This window comes from Oncorhynchus gorbuscha, linkage group LG12, assembly GCF_021184085.1.
Source record: "Oncorhynchus gorbuscha isolate QuinsamMale2020 ecotype Even-year linkage group LG12, OgorEven_v1.0, whole genome shotgun sequence".
Classification (NCBI taxonomy): domain Eukaryota; kingdom Metazoa; phylum Chordata; class Actinopteri; order Salmoniformes; family Salmonidae; genus Oncorhynchus; species Oncorhynchus gorbuscha.
In genome coordinates, this window is record NC_060184.1 from 85,989,322 (window position 1) to 86,008,052 (window position 18,731).

General features: G+C 48.2%; 1 protein-coding gene across 4 annotated transcripts in view; it reads right to left on the reverse strand.

Moving 5' to 3' along the window:
- The window catches only part of dlec1 (DLEC1 cilia and flagella associated protein), a 128,003-nt gene that overhangs the window by 15,108 nt on the left and 94,164 nt on the right, over positions 1–18,731 (reverse strand). For 3 of the 4 annotated variants that reach the window (XM_046293086.1, XM_046293083.1, XM_046293084.1), the window contains exons 31-37: positions 18,535–18,657; positions 18,363–18,457; positions 15,418–15,505; positions 14,799–15,008; positions 12,932–13,093; positions 12,640–12,796; positions 7,424–7,544 (exon numbers count right to left, since the gene is read on the reverse strand). In XM_046293086.1, the coding sequence (XP_046149042.1) occupies positions 7,424–7,544; positions 12,640–12,796; positions 12,932–13,093; positions 14,799–15,008; positions 15,418–15,505; positions 18,363–18,457; positions 18,535–18,657 (956 nt within the window). The remainder of the gene's footprint in view (positions 1–7,423; positions 7,545–12,639; positions 12,797–12,931; positions 13,094–14,798; positions 15,009–15,417; positions 15,506–18,362; positions 18,458–18,534; positions 18,658–18,731) is intronic. The other variant, XM_046293085.1, reaches the window with a different exon arrangement.

The following is an 18,731-nucleotide window of genomic DNA, read 5'->3' on the forward strand; positions in this document are numbered from 1 at the left end:
TGTGTTAGTTAGGGGGTAGTTACCTGGCTGTGAAGCTGATCTGTAGGGGCTGTGTGTTAGTTAGGGGGTAGTTACCTGGCTGTGTGTTAGTTAGGGGTAGTTACCTGGCTGTGTGTTAGTTAGGGGGTAGTTACCTGGCTGTGTGTTAGTTAGGGGGTAGTTACCTGGCTGTGTGTTAGTTAGGGGTAGTTACCTGGCTGTGTGTTAGTTAGGGGGTAGTTACCTGGCTGTGTGTTAGTTAGGGGGTAGTTACCTGGCTGTGTGTTAGTTAGGGGGTAGTTACCTGGCTGTGTGTTAGTTAGGGGTAGTTACCTGGCTGTGTGTTCATTAAGGGGGTAGTTACCTGGCTGTGTGTTAGTTAGGGGGTAGTTACCTGGCTGTGTGTTAGTTAGGGGCAGTTACCTGGCTGTGTGTTAGTTAGGGGGTAGTTACCTGGCTGTGTGTTAGTTAGGGGTAGTTACCTGGCTGTGTGTTAGTTAGGGGTAGTTACCTGGCTGTGTGTTAGTTACCTGGCTGTGTGTTAGTTACCTGGCTGTGTGTTAGTTAGGGGTAGTTACCTGGCTGTGAAGCTGATCTGTAGGGGCTGTGTGTTAGTTAGGGGTAGTTACCTGGCTGTGAAGCTGATCTGTAGGGGCTGTGTGTTAGTTAGGGGCAGTTACCTGGCTGTGAAGCTGATCTGTAGGGGCTGTGTGTTAGTTAGGGGCAGTTACCTGGCTGTGAAGCTGATCTGTAGGGGCTGTGTGTTAGTTAGGGGTAGTTACCTGGCTGTGTGTTAGTTAGGGGGTTAGTTAGGGGTAGTTACCTGGCTGTGTGTTAGTTAGGGGTAGTTACCTGGCTGTGAAGCTGATCTGTAGGGGCTGTGTGTTAGTTAGGGGTAGCTACCTGGCTGTGTGTTAGTTAGGGGTAGTTACCTGGCTGTGTGTTAGTTAGGGGTAGTTACCTGGCTGTGAAGCTGATCTGTAGGGGCTGTGTGTTAGTTAGGGGGCAGTTACCTGGCTGTGAAGCTGATCTGTAGGGGCTGTGTGTTAGTTAGGGGGCAGTTACCTGGCTGTGAAGCTGATCTGTAGGGGCTGTGTGTTAGTTAGGGGGCAGTTACCTGGCTGTGAAGCTGATCTGTAGGGGCTGTGTGTTAGTTAGGGGGTAGTTACCTGGCTGTGTGTTAGTTGGGGTAGTTACCTGGCTGTGTGTTAGTTAGGGGCAGTTACCTGGCTGTGAAGCTGATCTGTAGGGGCTGTGTGTTAGTTAGGGGGCAGTTACCTGGCTGTGAAGCTGATCTGTAGGGGCTGTGTGTTAGTTAGGGGCAGTTACCTGGCTGTGAAGCTGATCTGTAGGGGCTGTGTGTTAGTTAGGGGTAGTTACCTGGCTGTGAAGCTGATCTGTAGGGGCTGTGTGTTAGTTAGGGGGTAGTTACCTGGCTGTGTGTTAGTTAGGGGGTAGTTACCTGGCTGTGAAGCTGATCTGTAGGGTCTGTGTGTTAGTTAGGGGGTAGTTACCTGGCTGTGTGTTAGTTAGGGGGTAGTTACCTGGCTGTGTTTTAGTTAGGGGGTAGTTACCTGGCTGTGAAGCTGATCTGTAGGGGCTGTGTGTTAGTTAGGGGGTAGTTACCTGGCTGTGTGTTAGTTAGGGGTAGTTACCTGGCTGTGTTTTAGTTAGGGGTAGTTACCTGGCTGTGAAGCTGATCTGTAGGGGCTGTGTGTTAGTTAGGGGTAGTTACCTGGCTGTGTGTTAGTTAGGGGGTAGTTACCTGGCTGTGTGTTCATTAAGGGGGTAGTTACCTGGCTGTGTGTTAGTTAGGGGGTAGTTACCTGGCTGTGTGTTAGTTAGGGGGTAGTTACCTGGCTGTGTGTTAGTTAGGGGGTAGTTACCTGGCTGTGTGTTAGTTAGGGGGTAGTTACCTGGCTGTGTGTTAGGTTGGGTTAGTTACCTGGCTATGTGTTAGTTAGGGGGTAGTTACCTGGCTGTGTGTTAGTTAGGGGGTAGTTACCTGGCTGTGAAGCTGATCTGTAGGGGCTGTGTGTTAGTTAGGGGGTAGTTACCTGGCTGTGTGTTAGTTAGGGGGTAGTTACCTGGCTGTGTGTTAGTTAGGGGGTAGTTACCTGGCTGTGTGTTAGTTAGGGGGTAGTTACCTGGCTGTGAAGCTGATCTGTAGGGGCTGTGTGTTAGTTAGGGGGTAGTTACCTGGCTGTGAAGCTGATCTGTAGGGGCTGTGTGTTAGTTAGGGGGTAGTTACCTGGCTGTGTGTTAGTTAGGGGGTAGTTACCTGGCTGTGAAGCTGATCTGTAGGGGATGTGTGTTAGTTAGGGGGTAGTTACCTGGCTGTGAAGCTGATCTGTAGGGGCTGTGTGTTAGTTAGGGGTAGTTACCTGGCTGTGAAGCTGATCTGTAGGGGCTGTGTGTTAGTTAGGGGTAGTTACCTGGCTGTGTGTTAGTTAGGGGTAGTTACCTGGCTGTGAAGCTGATCTGTAGGGGCTGTGTGTTAGTTAGGGGTAGTTACCTGGCTGTGAAGCTGATCTGTAGGGGCTGTGTGTTAGTTAGGGGGTAGTTACCTGGCTGTGTGTTAGTTAGGGGGTAGTTACCTGGCTGTGAAGCTGATCTGTAGGGGCTGTGTGTTAGTTAGGGGGTAGTTACCTGGCTGTGAAGCTGATCTGTAGGGGCTGTGTGTTAGTTAGGGGGTAGTTACCTGGCTGTGAAGCTGATCTGTAGGGGCTGTGTGTTAGTTAGGGGGTAGTTACCTGGCTGTGTGTTCATTAAGGGGGTAGTTACCTGGCTGTGTGTTAGTTAGGGGGTAGTTACCTGGCTGTGTGTTAGTTAGGGGGTAGTTACCTGGCTGTGAAGCTGATCTGTAGGGGCTGTGTGTTAGTTAGGGGGCAGTTACCTGGCTGTGTGTTAGTTAGGGGGTAGTTACCTGGCTGTGTGTTCATTAAGGGGGTAGTTACCTGGCTGTGTGTTAGTTAGGGGTAGTTACCTGGCTGTGTGTTAGTTAGGGGTAGTTACCTGGCTGTGTGTTAGTTAGGGGTAGTTACCTGACTGTGAAGCTGATCTGTAGGGGCTGTGTGTTAGTTAGGGGTAGTTACCTGGCTGTGAAGCTGATCTGTAGGGGCTGTGTGTTAGTTAGGGGGTAGTTACCTGGCTGTGTGTTAGTTAGGGGGTAGTTACCTGGCTGTGAAGCTGATCTGTAGGGGCTGTGTGTTAGTTAGGGGGTAGTTACCTGGCTGTGAAGCTGATCTGTAGGGGCTGTGTGTTAGTTAGGGGGTAGTTACCTGGCTGTGAAGCTGATCTGTAGGGGCTGTGTGTTAGTTAGGGGGTAGTTACCTGGCTGTGTGTTAGTTAGGGGTAGTTACCTGGCTGTGAAGCTGATCTGTAGGGACTGTGTGTTAGTTAGGGGTAGTTACCTGGCTGTGTGTTAGTTAGGGGTAGTTACCTGGCTGTGAAGCTGATCTGTAGGGGCTGTGTGTTAGTTAGGGGTAGTTACCTGGCTGTGTGTTAGTTAGGGGTAGTTACCTGGCTGTGAAGCTGATCTGTAGGGGCTGTGTGTTAGTTAGGGGTAGTTACCTGGCTGTGAAGCTGATCTGTAGGGGCTGTGTGTTAGTTAGGGGTAGTTACCTGGCTGTGAAGCTGATCTGCAGGGGCTGTGTGTTAGTTAGGGGTAGTTACCTGGCTGTGTGTTCATTAAGGGGTAGTTACCTGGCTGTGTGTTAGTTAGGGGTAGTTACCTGGCTGTGTGTTAGTTAGGGGTAGTTACCTGGCTGTGTGTTAGTTAGGGGTAGTTACCTGGCTGTGAAGCTGATCTGTAGGGGCTGTGTGTTAGTTAGGGGCAGTTACCTGGCTGTGTGTTAGTTAGGGGGTAGTTACCTGGCTGTGTGTTAGTTAGGGGGTAGTTGCCTGGCTGTGTGTTAGTTAGGGGTAGTTACCTGGCTGTGAAGCTGATCTGTAGGGGCTGTGTGTTAGTTAGGGGGCAGTTACCTGGCTGTGAAGCTGATCTGTAGGGGCTGTGTGGTAGTTAGGGGGTAGTTACCTGGCTGTGAAGCTGATCTGTAGGGGCTGTGTGTTAGTTAGGGGGTAGTTACCTGGCTGTGTGTTAGTTAGGGGGTAGTTACCTGGCTGTGAAGCTGATCTGTAGGGGCTGTGTGTTAGTTAGGGGGTAGTTACCTGGCTGTGTGTTAGTTAGGGGTAGTTACCTGGCTGTGTGTTAGTTAGGGGGTAGTTACCTGGCTGTGTGTTAGTTAGGGGGTAGTTACCTGGCTGTGTGTTAGTTAGGGGGTAGTTACCTGGCTGTGTGTTAGTTAGGGGGTAGTTACCTGGCTGTGTGTTAGTTAGGGGTAGTTACCTGGCTGTGTGTTAGTTAGGGGTAGTTACCTGGCTGTGTGTTCATTAAGGGGTAGTTACCTGGCTGTGTGTTAGTTAGGGGTAGTTACCTGGCTGTGTGTTAGTTAGGGGTAGTTACCTGGCTGTGTGTTAGTTAGGGGTAGTTACCTGGCTGTGTGTTAGTTAGGGGTAGTTACCTGGCTGTGTGTTAGTTAGGGGGTAGTTACCTGGATGTGTGTTAGTTAGGGGGTAGTTACCTGGCTGTGAAGCTGATCTGTAGGGGCTGTGTGTTAGTTAGGGGGTAGTTACCTGGCTGTGTGTTAGTTAGGGGGTAGTTACCTGGCTGTGAAGCTGATCTGTAGGGGCTGTGTGTTAGTTAGGGGGTAGTTACCTGGCTGTGAAGCTGATCTGTAGGGGCTGTGTGTTAGTTAGGGGTAGTTACCTGGCTGTGTGTTCATTAAGGGGTAGTTACCTGGCTGTGTGTTAGTTAGGGGGTAGTTACCTGGCTGTGTGTTAGTTACCTGGGGTAGTTACCTGGCTGTGTGTTAGTTAGGGGGTAGTTACCTGGCTGTGAAGCTGATCTGTAGGGGCTGTGTGTTAGTTAGGGGGTAGTTACCTGGCTGTGAAGCTGATCTGTAGGGGCTGTGTGTTAGTTAGGGGGTAGTTACCTGGCTGTGAAGCTGATCTGTAGGGGCTGTGTGTTAGTTAGGGGGTAGTTACCTGGCTGTGTGTTCATTAAGGGGGTAGTTACCTGGCTGTGTGTTAGTTAGGGGGTAGTTACCTGGCTGTGTGTTAGTTAGGGGGTAGTTACCTGGCTGTGTGTTAGTTAGGGGTAGTTACCTGGCTGTGTGTTAGTTAGGGGGTAGTTACCTGGCTGTGTGTTAGTTAGGGGGTAGTTACCTGGCTGTGAAGCTGATCTGTAGGGGCTGTGTGTTAGTTAGGGGGCAGTTACCTGGCTGTGTGTTAGTTAGGGGGTAGTTACCTGGCTGTGTGTTAGTTAGGGGGTAGTTACCTGGCTGTGTGTTAGTTAGGGGTAGTTACCTGGCTGTGAAGCTGATCTGTAGGGGCTGTGTGTTAGTTAGGGGGTAGTTACCTGGCTGTGAAGCTGATCTGTAGGGGCTGTGTGTTAGTTAGGGTGCAGTTACCTGGATGTGAAACTGATTTGTAGGGGCTGTGTGGTAGTTAGGGGGTAGTTACCTGGCTGTGAAGCTGATCTGTAGGGGCTGTGTGTTAGTTAGGGGGTAGTTACCTGGCTGTGTGTTAGTTAGGGGGTAGTTACCTGGCTGTGAAGCTGATCTGTAGGGGCTGTGTGTTAGTTAGGGGGTAGTTACCTGGCTGTGTGTTAGTTAGGGGTAGTTACCTGGCTGTGTGTTAGTTAGGGGTAGTTACCTGGCTGTGTGTTAGTTAGGGGTAGTTACCTGGCTGTGTGTTAGTTAGGGGGTAGTTACCTGGCTGTGTGTTAGTTAGGGGGTAGTTACCTGGCTGTGTGTTAGTTAGGGGTAGTTACCTGGCTGTGTGTTAGTTAGGGGTAGTTACCTGGCTGTGTGTTAGTTAGGGGTAGTTACCTGGCTGTGTGTTCATTAAGGGGTAGTTACCTGGCTGTGTGTTAGTTAGGGGGGGTAGTTACCTGGCTGTGTGTTAGTTAGGGGTAGTTACCTGGCTGTGTGTTAGTTAGGGGGTAGTTACCTGGCTGTGTGTTAGTTAGGGGTAGTTACCTGGCTGTGTGTTAGTTAGTTAGGGGGGTAGTTACCTGGCTGTGTGTTAGTTAGGGGGGTAGTTACCTGGCTGTGTGTTAGTTAGGGGTAGTTACCTGGCTGTGTGTTAGTTAGGGGGTAGTTACCTGGCTGTGAAGCTGATCTGTAGGGGCTGTGTGTTAGTTAGGGGGTAGTTACCTGGCTGTGAAGCTGATCTGGGGGTAGGGGCTGTGTGTTAGTTAGGGGGCAGTTACCTGGCTGTGAAGCTGATCTGTAGGGGCTGTGTGTTAGTTAGGGGGCAGTTACCTGGCTGTGAAGCTGATCTGTAGGGGCTGTGTGTTAGTTAGGGGGTAGTTAACTGGCTGTGTGTTAGTTAGGGGGTAGTTACCTGGCTGTGTGTTAGTTAGGGGGTAGTTACCTGGCTGTGAAGCTGATCTGTAGGGGCTGTGTGTTAGTTAGGGGGTAGCTACCTGGCTGTGTGTTAGTTAGGGGGTAGTTACCTGGCTGTGTGTTAGTTAGGGGGTAGTTACCTGGCTGTGAAGCTGATCTGTAGGGGCTGTGTGTTAGTTAGGGGGCAGTTACCTGGCTGTGAAGCTGATCTGTAGGGGCTGTGTGTTAGTTAGGGGGCAGTTACCTGGCTGTGAAGCTGATCTGTAGGGGCTGTGTGTTAGTTAGGGGGCAGTTACCTGGCTGTGAAGCTGATCTGTAGGGGCTGTGTGTTAGTTAGGGGGTAGTTACCTGGCTGTGTGTTAGTTAGGGGGTAGTTACCTGGCTGTGTGTTAGTTAGGGGGCAGTTACCTGGCTGTGAAGCTGATCTGTAGGGGCTGTGTGTTAGTTAGGGGGCAGTTACCTGGCTGTGAAGCTGATCTGTAGGGGCTGTGTGTTAGTTAGGGGGCAGTTACCTGGCTGTGAAGCTGATCTGTAGGGGCTGTGTGTTAGTTAGGGGGTAGTTACCTGGCTGTGAAGCTGATCTGTAGGGGCTGTGTGTTAGTTAGGGGGTAGTTACCTGGCTGTGTGTTAGTTAGGGGGTAGTTACCTGGCTGTGAAGCTGATCTGTAGGGTCTGTGTGTTAGTTAGGGGGTAGTTACCTGGCTGTGTGTTAGTTAGGGGGTAGTTACCTGGCTGTGTTTTAGTTAGGGGGTAGTTACCTGGCTGTGAAGCTGATCTGTAGGGGCTGTGTGTTAGTTAGGGGGTAGTTACCTGGCTGTGTGTTAGTTAGGGGGTAGTTACCTGGCTGTGTTTTAGTTAGGGGGTAGTTACCTGGCTGTGAAGCTGATCTGTAGGGGCTGTGTGTTAGTTAGGGGGTAGTTACCTGGCTGTGTTTTAGTTAGGGGGTAGTTACCTGGCTGTGAAGCTGATCTGTAGGGGCTGTGTGTTAGTTAGGGGGTAGTTACCTGGCTGTGTTTTAGTTAGGGGGTAGTTACCTGGCTGTGAAGCTGATCTGTAGGGGCTGTGTGCAAGAGGAGACAGGATACTCCAACGGCTTCAGGACCCCACAGTCAGGAGTCACTCTGAACTCTGACCCTTCCTCCTCCTCACCAGAGTCTGCAGACAGAGAGTTAACATACCATCACCAATCACAGGCGCATTTTACACCCCTTCTGGTTTGTTTGAAACCAATCGCATGTTTTTTGAATTGTGTATAAAACGCGTTCTGTTTCCAAAAGGTTTTGAAATTGCTTTTGCACCAGGAATAGTTACATTTCTTACCATGGAGCTGCCCAAAATCACAGCTGGTGAGAAGGAACGAGGAAATCTGCCCACTCCCATGCTTCACAGGTTTCAGAAATGCATAAATACATTGTGGGTTGGCCTATCCTTTCTGCAGATATCAGTATTGAAATCCCCTAACAAAATCATTTCCTTGGTATATATAACCCTAACCCTAACCCTAACCCTAACCCTAACCCTATATATCCAGCAAACAATCGCCAGATCATTTCTTAAATCCTATCTGATGTTATAAGCAATATCCAATCAGATAAGCCAATCATGTCTCTGTAAAACAGCTCTGATTTGAACCAACAGGCGTATCTCATCAATCTTCGGTAGCTTTGGACGTTTAAGTGCAAAAAATGTAAACCTTTCTTCCCAAAGACCTTGCGGAATACGCAATCCACCTGCAACTGGCCTCCCTCTGCACTACCATCCTCCCTCTGCACTACCATCCTCCCTCTACACTACCATCCTCCCTCTACACTACCATCCTCCCTCTACACTACCATCCTCCCTCTGCACTACCATCCTCCCTCTGCACTACCATCCTCCCTCTACACTACCATCCTCCCTCTACACTACCATGCTGCACTACCATCCTCCCTCTGCACTACCATCCTCCCTCTGCACTACCATCCTCCCTCTGCACTACCATCCTCCCTCTACACTACCATCCTCCCTCTACACTACCATCCTCCCTCTACACTACCATCCTCCCTCTACACTACCATGCTGCACTACCATCCTCCCTCTGCACTACCATCCTCCCTCTACACTACCATCCTCCCTCTACACTACCATCCTCCCTCTACACTACCATGCTGCACTACCATCCTCCCTCTGCACTACCATCCTCCCTCTGCACTACCATCCTCCCTCTACACTACCATCCTCCCTCTGCACTACCATCCTCCCTCTGCACTACCATCCTCCCTCTACACTACCATCCTCCCTCTACACTACCATGCTGCACTACCATCCTCCCTCTACACTACCATCCTCCCTCTGCACTACCATCCTCCCTCTGCACTACCATCCTCCCTCTACACTACCATCCTCCCTCTACACTACCATCCTCCCTCTACACTACCATCCTCCCTCTACACTACCATCCTCCCTCTGCACTACCATCCTCCCTCTACACTACCATCCTCCCTCTACACTACCATCCTCCCTCTGCACTACCATCCTCCCTCTACACTACCATCCTCCCTCTACACTACCATCCTCCCTCTGCACTACCATCCTCCCTCTGCACTACCATCCTCCCTCTACACTACCATCCTCCCTCTACACTACCATGCTGCACTACCATCCTCCCTCTGCACTACCATCCTCCCTCTGCACTACCATCCTCCCTCTACACTACCATCCTCCCTCTACACTACCATGCTGCACTACCATCCTCCCTCTACACTACCATCCTCCCTCTACACTACCATCCTCCCTCTACACTACCATCCTCCCTCTGCACTACCATCCTCCCTCTACACTACCATCCTCCCTCTACACTACCATCCTCCCTCTGCACTACCATCCTCCCTCTACACTACCATCCTCCCTCTACACTACCATCCTCCCTCTACACTACCATCCTCCCTCTGCACTACCATGCTGCACTACCATCCTCCCTCTGCACTACCATCCTCCCTCTGCACTACCATCCTCCCTCTGCACTACCATCCTCCCTCTGCACTAACATCCTCCCTCTGCACTACCATCCTCCCTCTACACTACCATCCTCCCTCTGCACTACCATCCTCCCTCTACACTACCATCCTCCCTCTACACTACCATCCTCCCTCTGCACTACCATCCTCCCTCTACACTACCATCCTCCCTCTACACTACCATCCTCCCTCTACACTACCATCCTCCCTCTACACTACCATCCTCCCTCTACACTACCATCCTCCCTCTACACTACCATCCTCCCTCTGCACTACCATGCTGCACTACCATCCTCCCTCTGCACTACCATCCTCCCTCTGCACTACCATCCTCCCTCTGCACTAACATCCTCCCTCTGCACTACCATCCTCCCTCTACACTACCATCCTCCCTCTGCACTACCATCCTCCCTCTACACTACCATCCTCCCTCTACACTACCATCCTCCCTCTGCACTACCATCCTCCCTCTACACTACCATCCTCCCTCTGCACTACCATCCTCCCTCTGCACTACCATCCTCCCTCTGCACTACCATCCTCCCTCTACACTACCATCCTCCCTCTACACTACCATCCTCCCTCTGCACTACCATCCTCCCTCTGCACTACCATCCTCCCTCTGCACTACCATCCTCCCTCTACACTACCATCCTCCCTCTACACTACCATCCTCCCTCTACACTACCATCCTCCCTCTACACTACCATCCTCCCTCTACACTACCATCCTCCCTCTACACTACCATCCTCCCTCTACACTACCATCCTCCCTCTACACTACCATCCTCCCTCTACACTACCATCCTCCCTCTACACTACCATCCTCCCTCTGCACTACCATCCTCCCTCTGCACTACCATCCTCCCTCTACACTACCATCCTCCCTCTACACTACCATCCTCCCTCTACACTACCATCCTCCCTCTGCACTACCATCCTCCCTCTGCACTACCATCCTCCCTCTACACTACCATCCTCCCTCTGCACTACCATCCTCCTCTGCACTACCATCCTCCCTCTACACTACCATCCTCCCTCTGCACTACCATCCTCCTCTACACTACCATCCTCCCTCTGCACTACCATCCTCCCTCTGCACTACCATCCTCCCTCTACACTACCATCCTCCCTCTGCACTACCATCCTCCCTCTGCACTACCATCCTCCCTCTGCACTACCATCCTCCCTCTACACTACCATCCTCCCTCTACACTACCATCCTCCCTCTACACTACCATCCTCCCTCTGCACTACCATCCTCCCTCCGCACTACCATCCTCCCTCTGCACTACCATCCTCCCTCTGCACTACCATCCTCCCTCTACACTACCATCCTCCCTCTACACTACCATCCTCCCTCTACACTACCATCCTCCCTCTACACTACCATCCTCCCTCTACACTACCATCCTCCCTCTACACTACCATCCTCCCTCTACACTACCATCCTCCCTCCGCACTACCATCCTCCCTCTGCACTACCATCCTCCCTCTGCACTACCATCCTCCCTCTACACTACCATCCTCCCTCTACACTACCATCCTCCCTCTACACTACCATCCTCCCTCTACACTACCATCCTCCCTCTACACTACCATCCTCCCTCTACACTACCATCCTCCCTCTACACTACCATCCTCCCTCTACACTACCATCCTCCCTCTGCACTACCATCCTCCCTCTGCACTACCATCCTCCCTCTGCACTACCATCCTCCCTCTACACTACCATCCTCCCTCTGCACTACCATGCTGCAATGCCACCCTCACTCTGCACTACTAACTACAAGACCATGGTTACCTATGAGAGCTCTAGTAACTACAGGACCATGGTCACCTATGAGAGCTCTAGTAACTACAGAACCATGGTCACCTATAAAAGCTCTAGTAACTACAGGCCATGGTTACCTATAAAAGCTCTCCAGTAGCTAGAAGACCATGGTTACGTATGAGAGCTCTACTAACTACAGGACCATGGTTACCTATGAGAGCTCTACTAACTACAGGACCATGGTTACCTATGAGAGCTCTACTAACTACAGGACCATGGTTACCTATGAGTGCTCTAGTAACTACAGGACCATGGTTACCTATGAGTGCTCTAGTAACTACAGGACCGTGGTTACCTATGAGTGCTCTAGTAACTACAGGACCATGGTTACCTATGAGTGCTCTAGTAACTACAGGACCATGGTTACCTATGAGTGCTCTAGTAACTACAGGACCATGGTTACCTATGAGTGCTCTCCAGTAGCTAGAAGACCATGGTTACCTATGAGTGCTCTAGTAACTACAGGACCATGGTTACATATGAGTGCTGTCCAGTAGCTAGAAGACTATGGTTACCTGTGAGTGCTCTAGTAACTACAGGACCATGGTTACCTATGAGTGCTCTAGTAACTACAGGACCATGGTTACCTATGAGTGCTCTAGTAACTACAGGACCATGGTTACCTATGAGTGCTCTAGTAACTACAGGACCATGGTTACCTATGAGTGCTCTAGTAACTACAGGACCATGGTTACCTATGAGAGCTCTAGTAACTACAGGACCATGGTTACCTATGAGTGCTCTAGTAACTACAGGACCGTGGTTACCTATGAGTGCTCTAGTAACTACAGGACCATGGTTACCTATGAGTGCTCTAGTAACTACAGGACCATGGTTACCTATGAGTGCTCTAGTAACTACAGGACCATGGTTACCTATGAGTGCTCTAGTAACTATAGGACCATGGTTATCTATGAGTGCTCTAGTAACTACAGGACCATGGTTACCTATGAGTGCTCTCCAGTAGCTAGAAGACTATGGTTACCTGTGAGTGCTCTAGTAACTACAGGACCATGGTTACCTATGAGTGCTCTAGTAACTACAGGACCATGGTTACCTATGAGTGCTCTAGTAACTACAGGACCATGGTTACCTATGAGTGCTCTAGTAACTACAGGACCATGGTTACCTATGAGTGCTCTAGTAACTACAGGACCATGGTTACCTATGAGAGCTCTAGTAACTACAGGACCATGGTTACCTATGAGTGCTCTAGTAACTACAGGACCATGGTTACCTATGAGAGCTCTAGTAACTACAGGACCATGGTTACCTATGAGTGCTCTCCAGTAGCTAGAAGACCATGGTTACCTATGAGTGTTCTCCAGTAGCTAGAAGACCATGGTTACCTATGAGTGCTCTAGTAACTACAGGACCATGGTTACCTATGAGTGCTCTAGTAACTACAGGACCATGGTTACCTATTATTACTCTCCAGTAGCTAGAGGAGCCTCCTCGGTTGGAAAGATGGACCTCCTTGACCAGCGTTTCACCCACGTAGCAGGTACCAAAGTCCAGACTGTCACAGGACAGACTTACAGTGGGCAGGGACAGGTGGGCACAGAGTGGCACGGTCTGCTGACAGGAGAGGTTTAAAGACAGGACAGAACAGGGCAGGAGTACAGACAGTTAGCACACCATGTACTCTGAACCAAAGCATGTATGGATGACCACTGTAAATATCCCTTACTATCACTATGAAGGATCTGTTACCTGCAGACTGTTGTTGTTGTAATGCACTGACAGGGTCTGCCGGAACCTCAGCTTCCTCTCTCCACTCTCATTGGTAACCAGAGACACGTTGGGCGGGACTTCCTCTGCAGACTGCCTCAGATAGGCCAGCATGGATAGAGAGCTGTGGAACGCCACCTTCACCTGCCAACCACAGGAGGAAAGGATATTGGAAGTCCCATTGTAGAATCCCTATATGTACATGCAATATGTCCACTGAGTTTATGATGATACAGTTTACACTGATATAGTTTACACTGATATAGTTTACACTGATATAGTTTACACTGATATAGTTTATATTGATATAGTTTACACTGATATAGTTTACACTGATATAGTTTATATTGATATAGTTTATACTGATATAGTTTATACTGATATAGTTTATATTGATATAGTTTACACTGATATAGTTTACACTGATATAGTTTATACTGATATAGTTTACACTGATATAGTTTATACTGATATAGTTTACACTGATATAGTTTATATTGATATAGTTTATACTGATATAGTTTATACTGATACAGTTTATATTGATATAGTTTATACTGATATAGTTTATATTGATATAGTTTACGCTGATATAGTTTACGCTGATATAGTTTACGCTGATATAGTTTACGCTGATATACTCTGCACAGCACCTTGATATGTCAGAAATGGAACTGTTATTCTGCACAACACCTATTGTTAGGTAACTATCTACTGATGTGTTCTGGTGTATTGTCAGGTATCTACTGATGTGTTGTGGTGTATTGTCAGGTACCTACTGATGTGTTCTGGTGTATTGTTAGGTATCTATCTACTGATGTGTTCTGGTGTATTGTCAGGTACCTACTGATGTGTTCTGGTGTATTGTCAGGTACCTACTGATGTGTTCTGGTGTATTGTCAGGTACCTACTGATGTGTTCTGGTGTATTGTCAGGTACCTACTGATGTGTTGTGGTGTATTGTCAGGTACCTACTGATGTGTTCTGGTGTATTGTCAGGTACCTACTGATGTGTTGTGGTGTATTGTCAGGTACCTACTGATGTGTTCTGGTGTATTGTCAGGTACCACTGATGTGTTCTGGTGTATTGTCAGGTACCTACTGATGTGTTCTGGTGTATTGTCAGGTACCTACTGATGTGTTCTGGTGTATTGTCAGGTACCTACTGATGTGTTGTGGTGTATTGTCAGGTACCTACTGATGTGTTCTGGTGTATTGTCAGGTACCTACTGATGTGTTGTGGTGTATTGTCAGGTACCTACTGATGTGTTCTGGTGTATTGTCAGGTACCTACTGATGTGTTGTGGTGTATTGTCAGGTACCTACTGATGTGTTCTGGTGTATTGTCAGGTACCTACTGATGTGTTGTGGTGTATTGTCAGGTACCTACTGATGTGTTCTGGTGTATTGTCAGGTACCTACTGATGTGTTGTGGTGTATTGTCAGGTACCTACTGATGTGTTCTGGTGTATTGTCAGGTACCTACTGATGTGTTGTGGTGTATTGTCAGGTACCTACTGATGTGTTCTGGTGTATTGTCAGGTACCTACTGATGTGTTCTGGTGTATTGTCAGGTACCTACTGATGTGTTGTGGTGTATTGTCAGGTACCTACTGATGTGTTCTGGTGTATTGTCAGGTACCTACTGATGTGTTTGGTGTATTGTCAGGTACCTACTGATGTGTTCTGGTGTATTGTCAGGTACCTACTGATGTGTTGTGGTGTATTGTCAGGTACCTACTGATGTGTTCTGGTGTATTGTCAGGTACCTACTGATGTGTTGTGGTGTATTGTCAGGTACCTACTGATGTGTTCTGGTGTATTGTCAGGTACCTATGTACTAACCGACCTGCTTGTTGTGTCGTGGCTGCAGCAGCAGAAGCTGGTTCTCCCCAGGTGGGAGGCTGTGGCTGGGGGAGGAGCAGCCGGCTGTCACGGCACACCCTCTAGGCTGCAGTACAGAAAAGGGAGGCTGGGTGCTCAGCCTGAAACTCAGAGGCATCTCTGTACTGTTCTTCAACTGGAACGTCCGTGTGACAGAACACTTCCTCTGGACCATCTGAGAAAACACAACATGGCAGAGAAGTGACTAAATATGTGCCTGTAAATGGAAGAAACACAACATGGCAGAGAAGTGACTAAATATGTGCCTGTAAATGGAAGAAACACAACATGGCAGAGAAGTGACTAAATATGTGCCTGTAAATGGAAGAAATGCAACATGGCAGAGAGAACAATGTCCAGTGGTTAAAAAATATATATTTTACTGTTGAAAAGCAACGTCAAGTATAAACACAGTAAAGTACAAAAAAAACCACTATTTTACTCAAAACCTTTTTCGTGCCCTTTAGTGTGTGTCCTTTACTGTATTTTATACTTGGGATATCACTTTCCAACAGAAAAAGTTCAAAACCCCCTGGAGGACATATTTAAATATGTAGGTGGTTTGGCAGGTGTCTCAGACCCACCTCATTGTGTGGCTCGCCCTGTATTAAATCACTAGCCACAGCACAGAACTCCAGACACTCCTCTTCCTCCTCCATCTGCACTGACAGGCTAAAGAGGAACACAGCAAGTCACTGACAGGCTATGAGGAGGTCAGAGGAACACACAGCAAGTCACTGACAGGCTATGAGGAGGTCAGAGGAACACACAGCAAGTCACTGACAGGCTATGAGGGAGTCAGAGGAACACACAGCAAGTTACTGACAGGCTATGAGGGAGTCAGGAGAGAAACACAGCAAGTCACTGACAGGCTATGAGGGAGTCAGAGGAACACACAGCAAGTTACTGACAGGCTATGAGGGAGTCAGGAGAGAAACACAGCAAGTCACTAACAGGCTATGAGGGAGTCAGAGGAACACAGCAAGTTACTGACAGGCTATGAGGGAGTCAGGAGAGAAACACAGCAAGTTACAGACAGGCTATGAGGGAGTCAGAGGAACACAGCAAGTTACTGACAGGCTATGAGGGAGTCAGGAGAGAAACACAGCAAGTCACTAACAGGCTATGAGGGAGTCAGAGGAACACAGCAAGTTACTGACAGGCTATGAGGGAGTCAGGAGAGAAACACAGCAAGTTACAGACAGGCTATGAGGGAGTCAGAGGAACACAGCAAGTTACTGACAGGCTATGAGGGAGTCAGAGGAACACAGCAAGTTACTGACAGGCTATGAGGGAGTCAGGAGAGAAACACACAGCAAGTTACTGACAGGCTATGAGGGAGTCAGAGGAACACAGCAAGTTACTGACAGGCTATGAGGGAGTCAGAGGAACACAGCAAGTTACTGACAGGCTATGAGGGAGTCAGGAGAGAAACACAGCAAGTTACTGACAGGCTATGAGGGAGTCAGAGGAACACAGCAAGTTACTGACAGGCTATGAGGGAGTCAGGAGAGATACACAGCAAGTTACTGACAGGCTATGAGGGAGTCAGGAGAGAAACACAGCAAGTTACTGACAGGCTAAAGAGATGAACATAGACAGGAAGTCACTGACAGGCGGAAGAGATGAACACAGACAGGAAGTCACTGACAGGCTGAAGAGATGAACACAGACAGGAAGTCACTGACAGGCTGAAGAGATGAACACAGACAAGAAGTCACTGACAGGCTGAAGAGATGAACACAGACAGACCACCTGCTCTGCAATTTCATACATTCAGTTGGTTTACAGAACAGCTGGTTTACAGAACAGTTGGTTTACAGAACAGCTAGGTTTACAGAACAGCTAGGTTTACAGACCCTATCTGTTCTGCTACACATTAGGATAGTTTTCGCGGACGCCGATTAAGCCAAGTCCTGGACTAAAAGGAGGCTCAATGGAGAATCTCCATTGAAAGAACAGTGGCTTGCGTAAGTATTCACCCCCCTTGGCATTTTACCTATTTTGTTGCCTTACAATCTGGAATTAAAATACATTTTTTAGGGCTTTGTATCATTTGATTTACACAACACTTTGAAGATGCAAAATATTTTTTTATTGTGAAACAAACAAAAAACATAACTATTCACCTCCCAAAGTCAATACTTTGTAGAGCCACCTTTTGAAGCAATTACAGCTGCAAGTCTTTTGGGGTATGTCTCTATAAGCTTGGCACATTTAATGGCGAAACTGCTCCAGCTCCTTCAAGTTGGATGGGCTCTGCTGGTGTACAGCAATATTTAAGCCATACCACAGCTTTTCAATTGGATTGAGGTCTGGGCTTTGACTAGGCCATTCCAAGACATTTAAATGTTTCCCCTTAAACCACTTTAGTGTTACTTTAGCAGTATGCTTAGGGCCATTGTCCTGCTGGAAGGTGAACCTCCATCCCAGTCTCAAAGACTAAAACAGGTTTCCTCAAGAATTTCCCTGTATTTAGATCCATCCATCATTCCTTCAATTCCAACCAGTTTCTCAGTCCCTGCCGATAAAAAACATCCCAACAGCATGATACTGCCACCACCATGCTTCACTGTGGGGATGGGGTTCTCGGGAGGATGAGAGGTGTTGGGTTTGTTCCAGACATAGCGTTTTCCTTGATGGCCAAAAAACTCAATTTTAGTCTCATCTGACCAGAGTACCTTCTTTTATGTGTATGGGGAGTCTCCCACATGCCTTTGGGTGAACACCAAACATGTTTTCTTATTTTTTCTTAAAGCATTGGCTTTTTCTGGCCACTCTTCCGTAAAGCCCAGCTCTGTGGAGTGTACGGCTTAAAGTGGTGCTATGGACAGATACTCCAATCTCCGCCGTGGAGCTTTGCAGCTCCTTCAGGGTTATATTTGGGGGTTATATTTGGTCTCTTTGTTGCCTCTCTGATTAATGCCCTCCTTGCCTGGTCCATGAGTTTGGCTCTCTCTTGGCAGGTTTGTTGTGGTGGCATATTCTTTCCATTTTGTAATAACGGATTTAATGGTGCTCCGTAGGATTTTCAAAGTTTAGGGGATTTATTTATGACCCAACCCTGGTCTGTACTTCTCCACAACTTTATCCCTGACCTGTTTGAAGAGAGTGTTCTTCATGGTGCCGCTTGCTTGGTGGTGCCCCTTGCTTAGTGTTGTTGCAGACTCTGGGGCCTTTCAGAACAGGTGTATATATATTGAGATCATGTGACACTTAGATTGCACACAGGTGGACTTTATTTAACAAATTATGAAAAGAGGGTGAATACATATGCACCAACCAATTTCCGTTTATAATGAATTTTGAATTTTTTGGAACAAGTCATTTTTTTCATTTCACTTCACCAATTTTGACTTTTTTGTGTATGTCCATTATATGAAATCCCCCCCAAAACCATGTAAATTACAGGTTGTAATGCAACAAAACAGTAAAAAGGCCAAGGGGGATGAATACTTTTGCAAGGCACTGTACGTTTTAGTCTTGGAAACCACCCAATTAAGCATAATGGTCAATAGTTGTTTCTTACAAGGCAGGTCTGACGGAGGCCTGGAGGTCCAATCTGAGAGGTTCCAGATCCTGACCCTGAGCCCTTTGAACCTTACCTGGGATACAGGACGACACCTGGAAAGACACAAATGTACCAAACATAACATAGTGACAGAATCATGGCACATCAAATTTGGAAGGAACCATATTACCTTGGAGTCAAGGCTCATGAAGCCCAAAGCGAAGGATACACAGGCAGCATTAGAGGTCAGTTCTGACAGGGTCAGGGGAGTGAAGGAGACGTGGATGGTTCTGCTGCCCCCTGCTGGGACATTCTGGAATAACAACAAGGTTATAAGACTGGTCAACATACCTGCTTTCCCGTCTACTGTATATAGCACAGTTAATG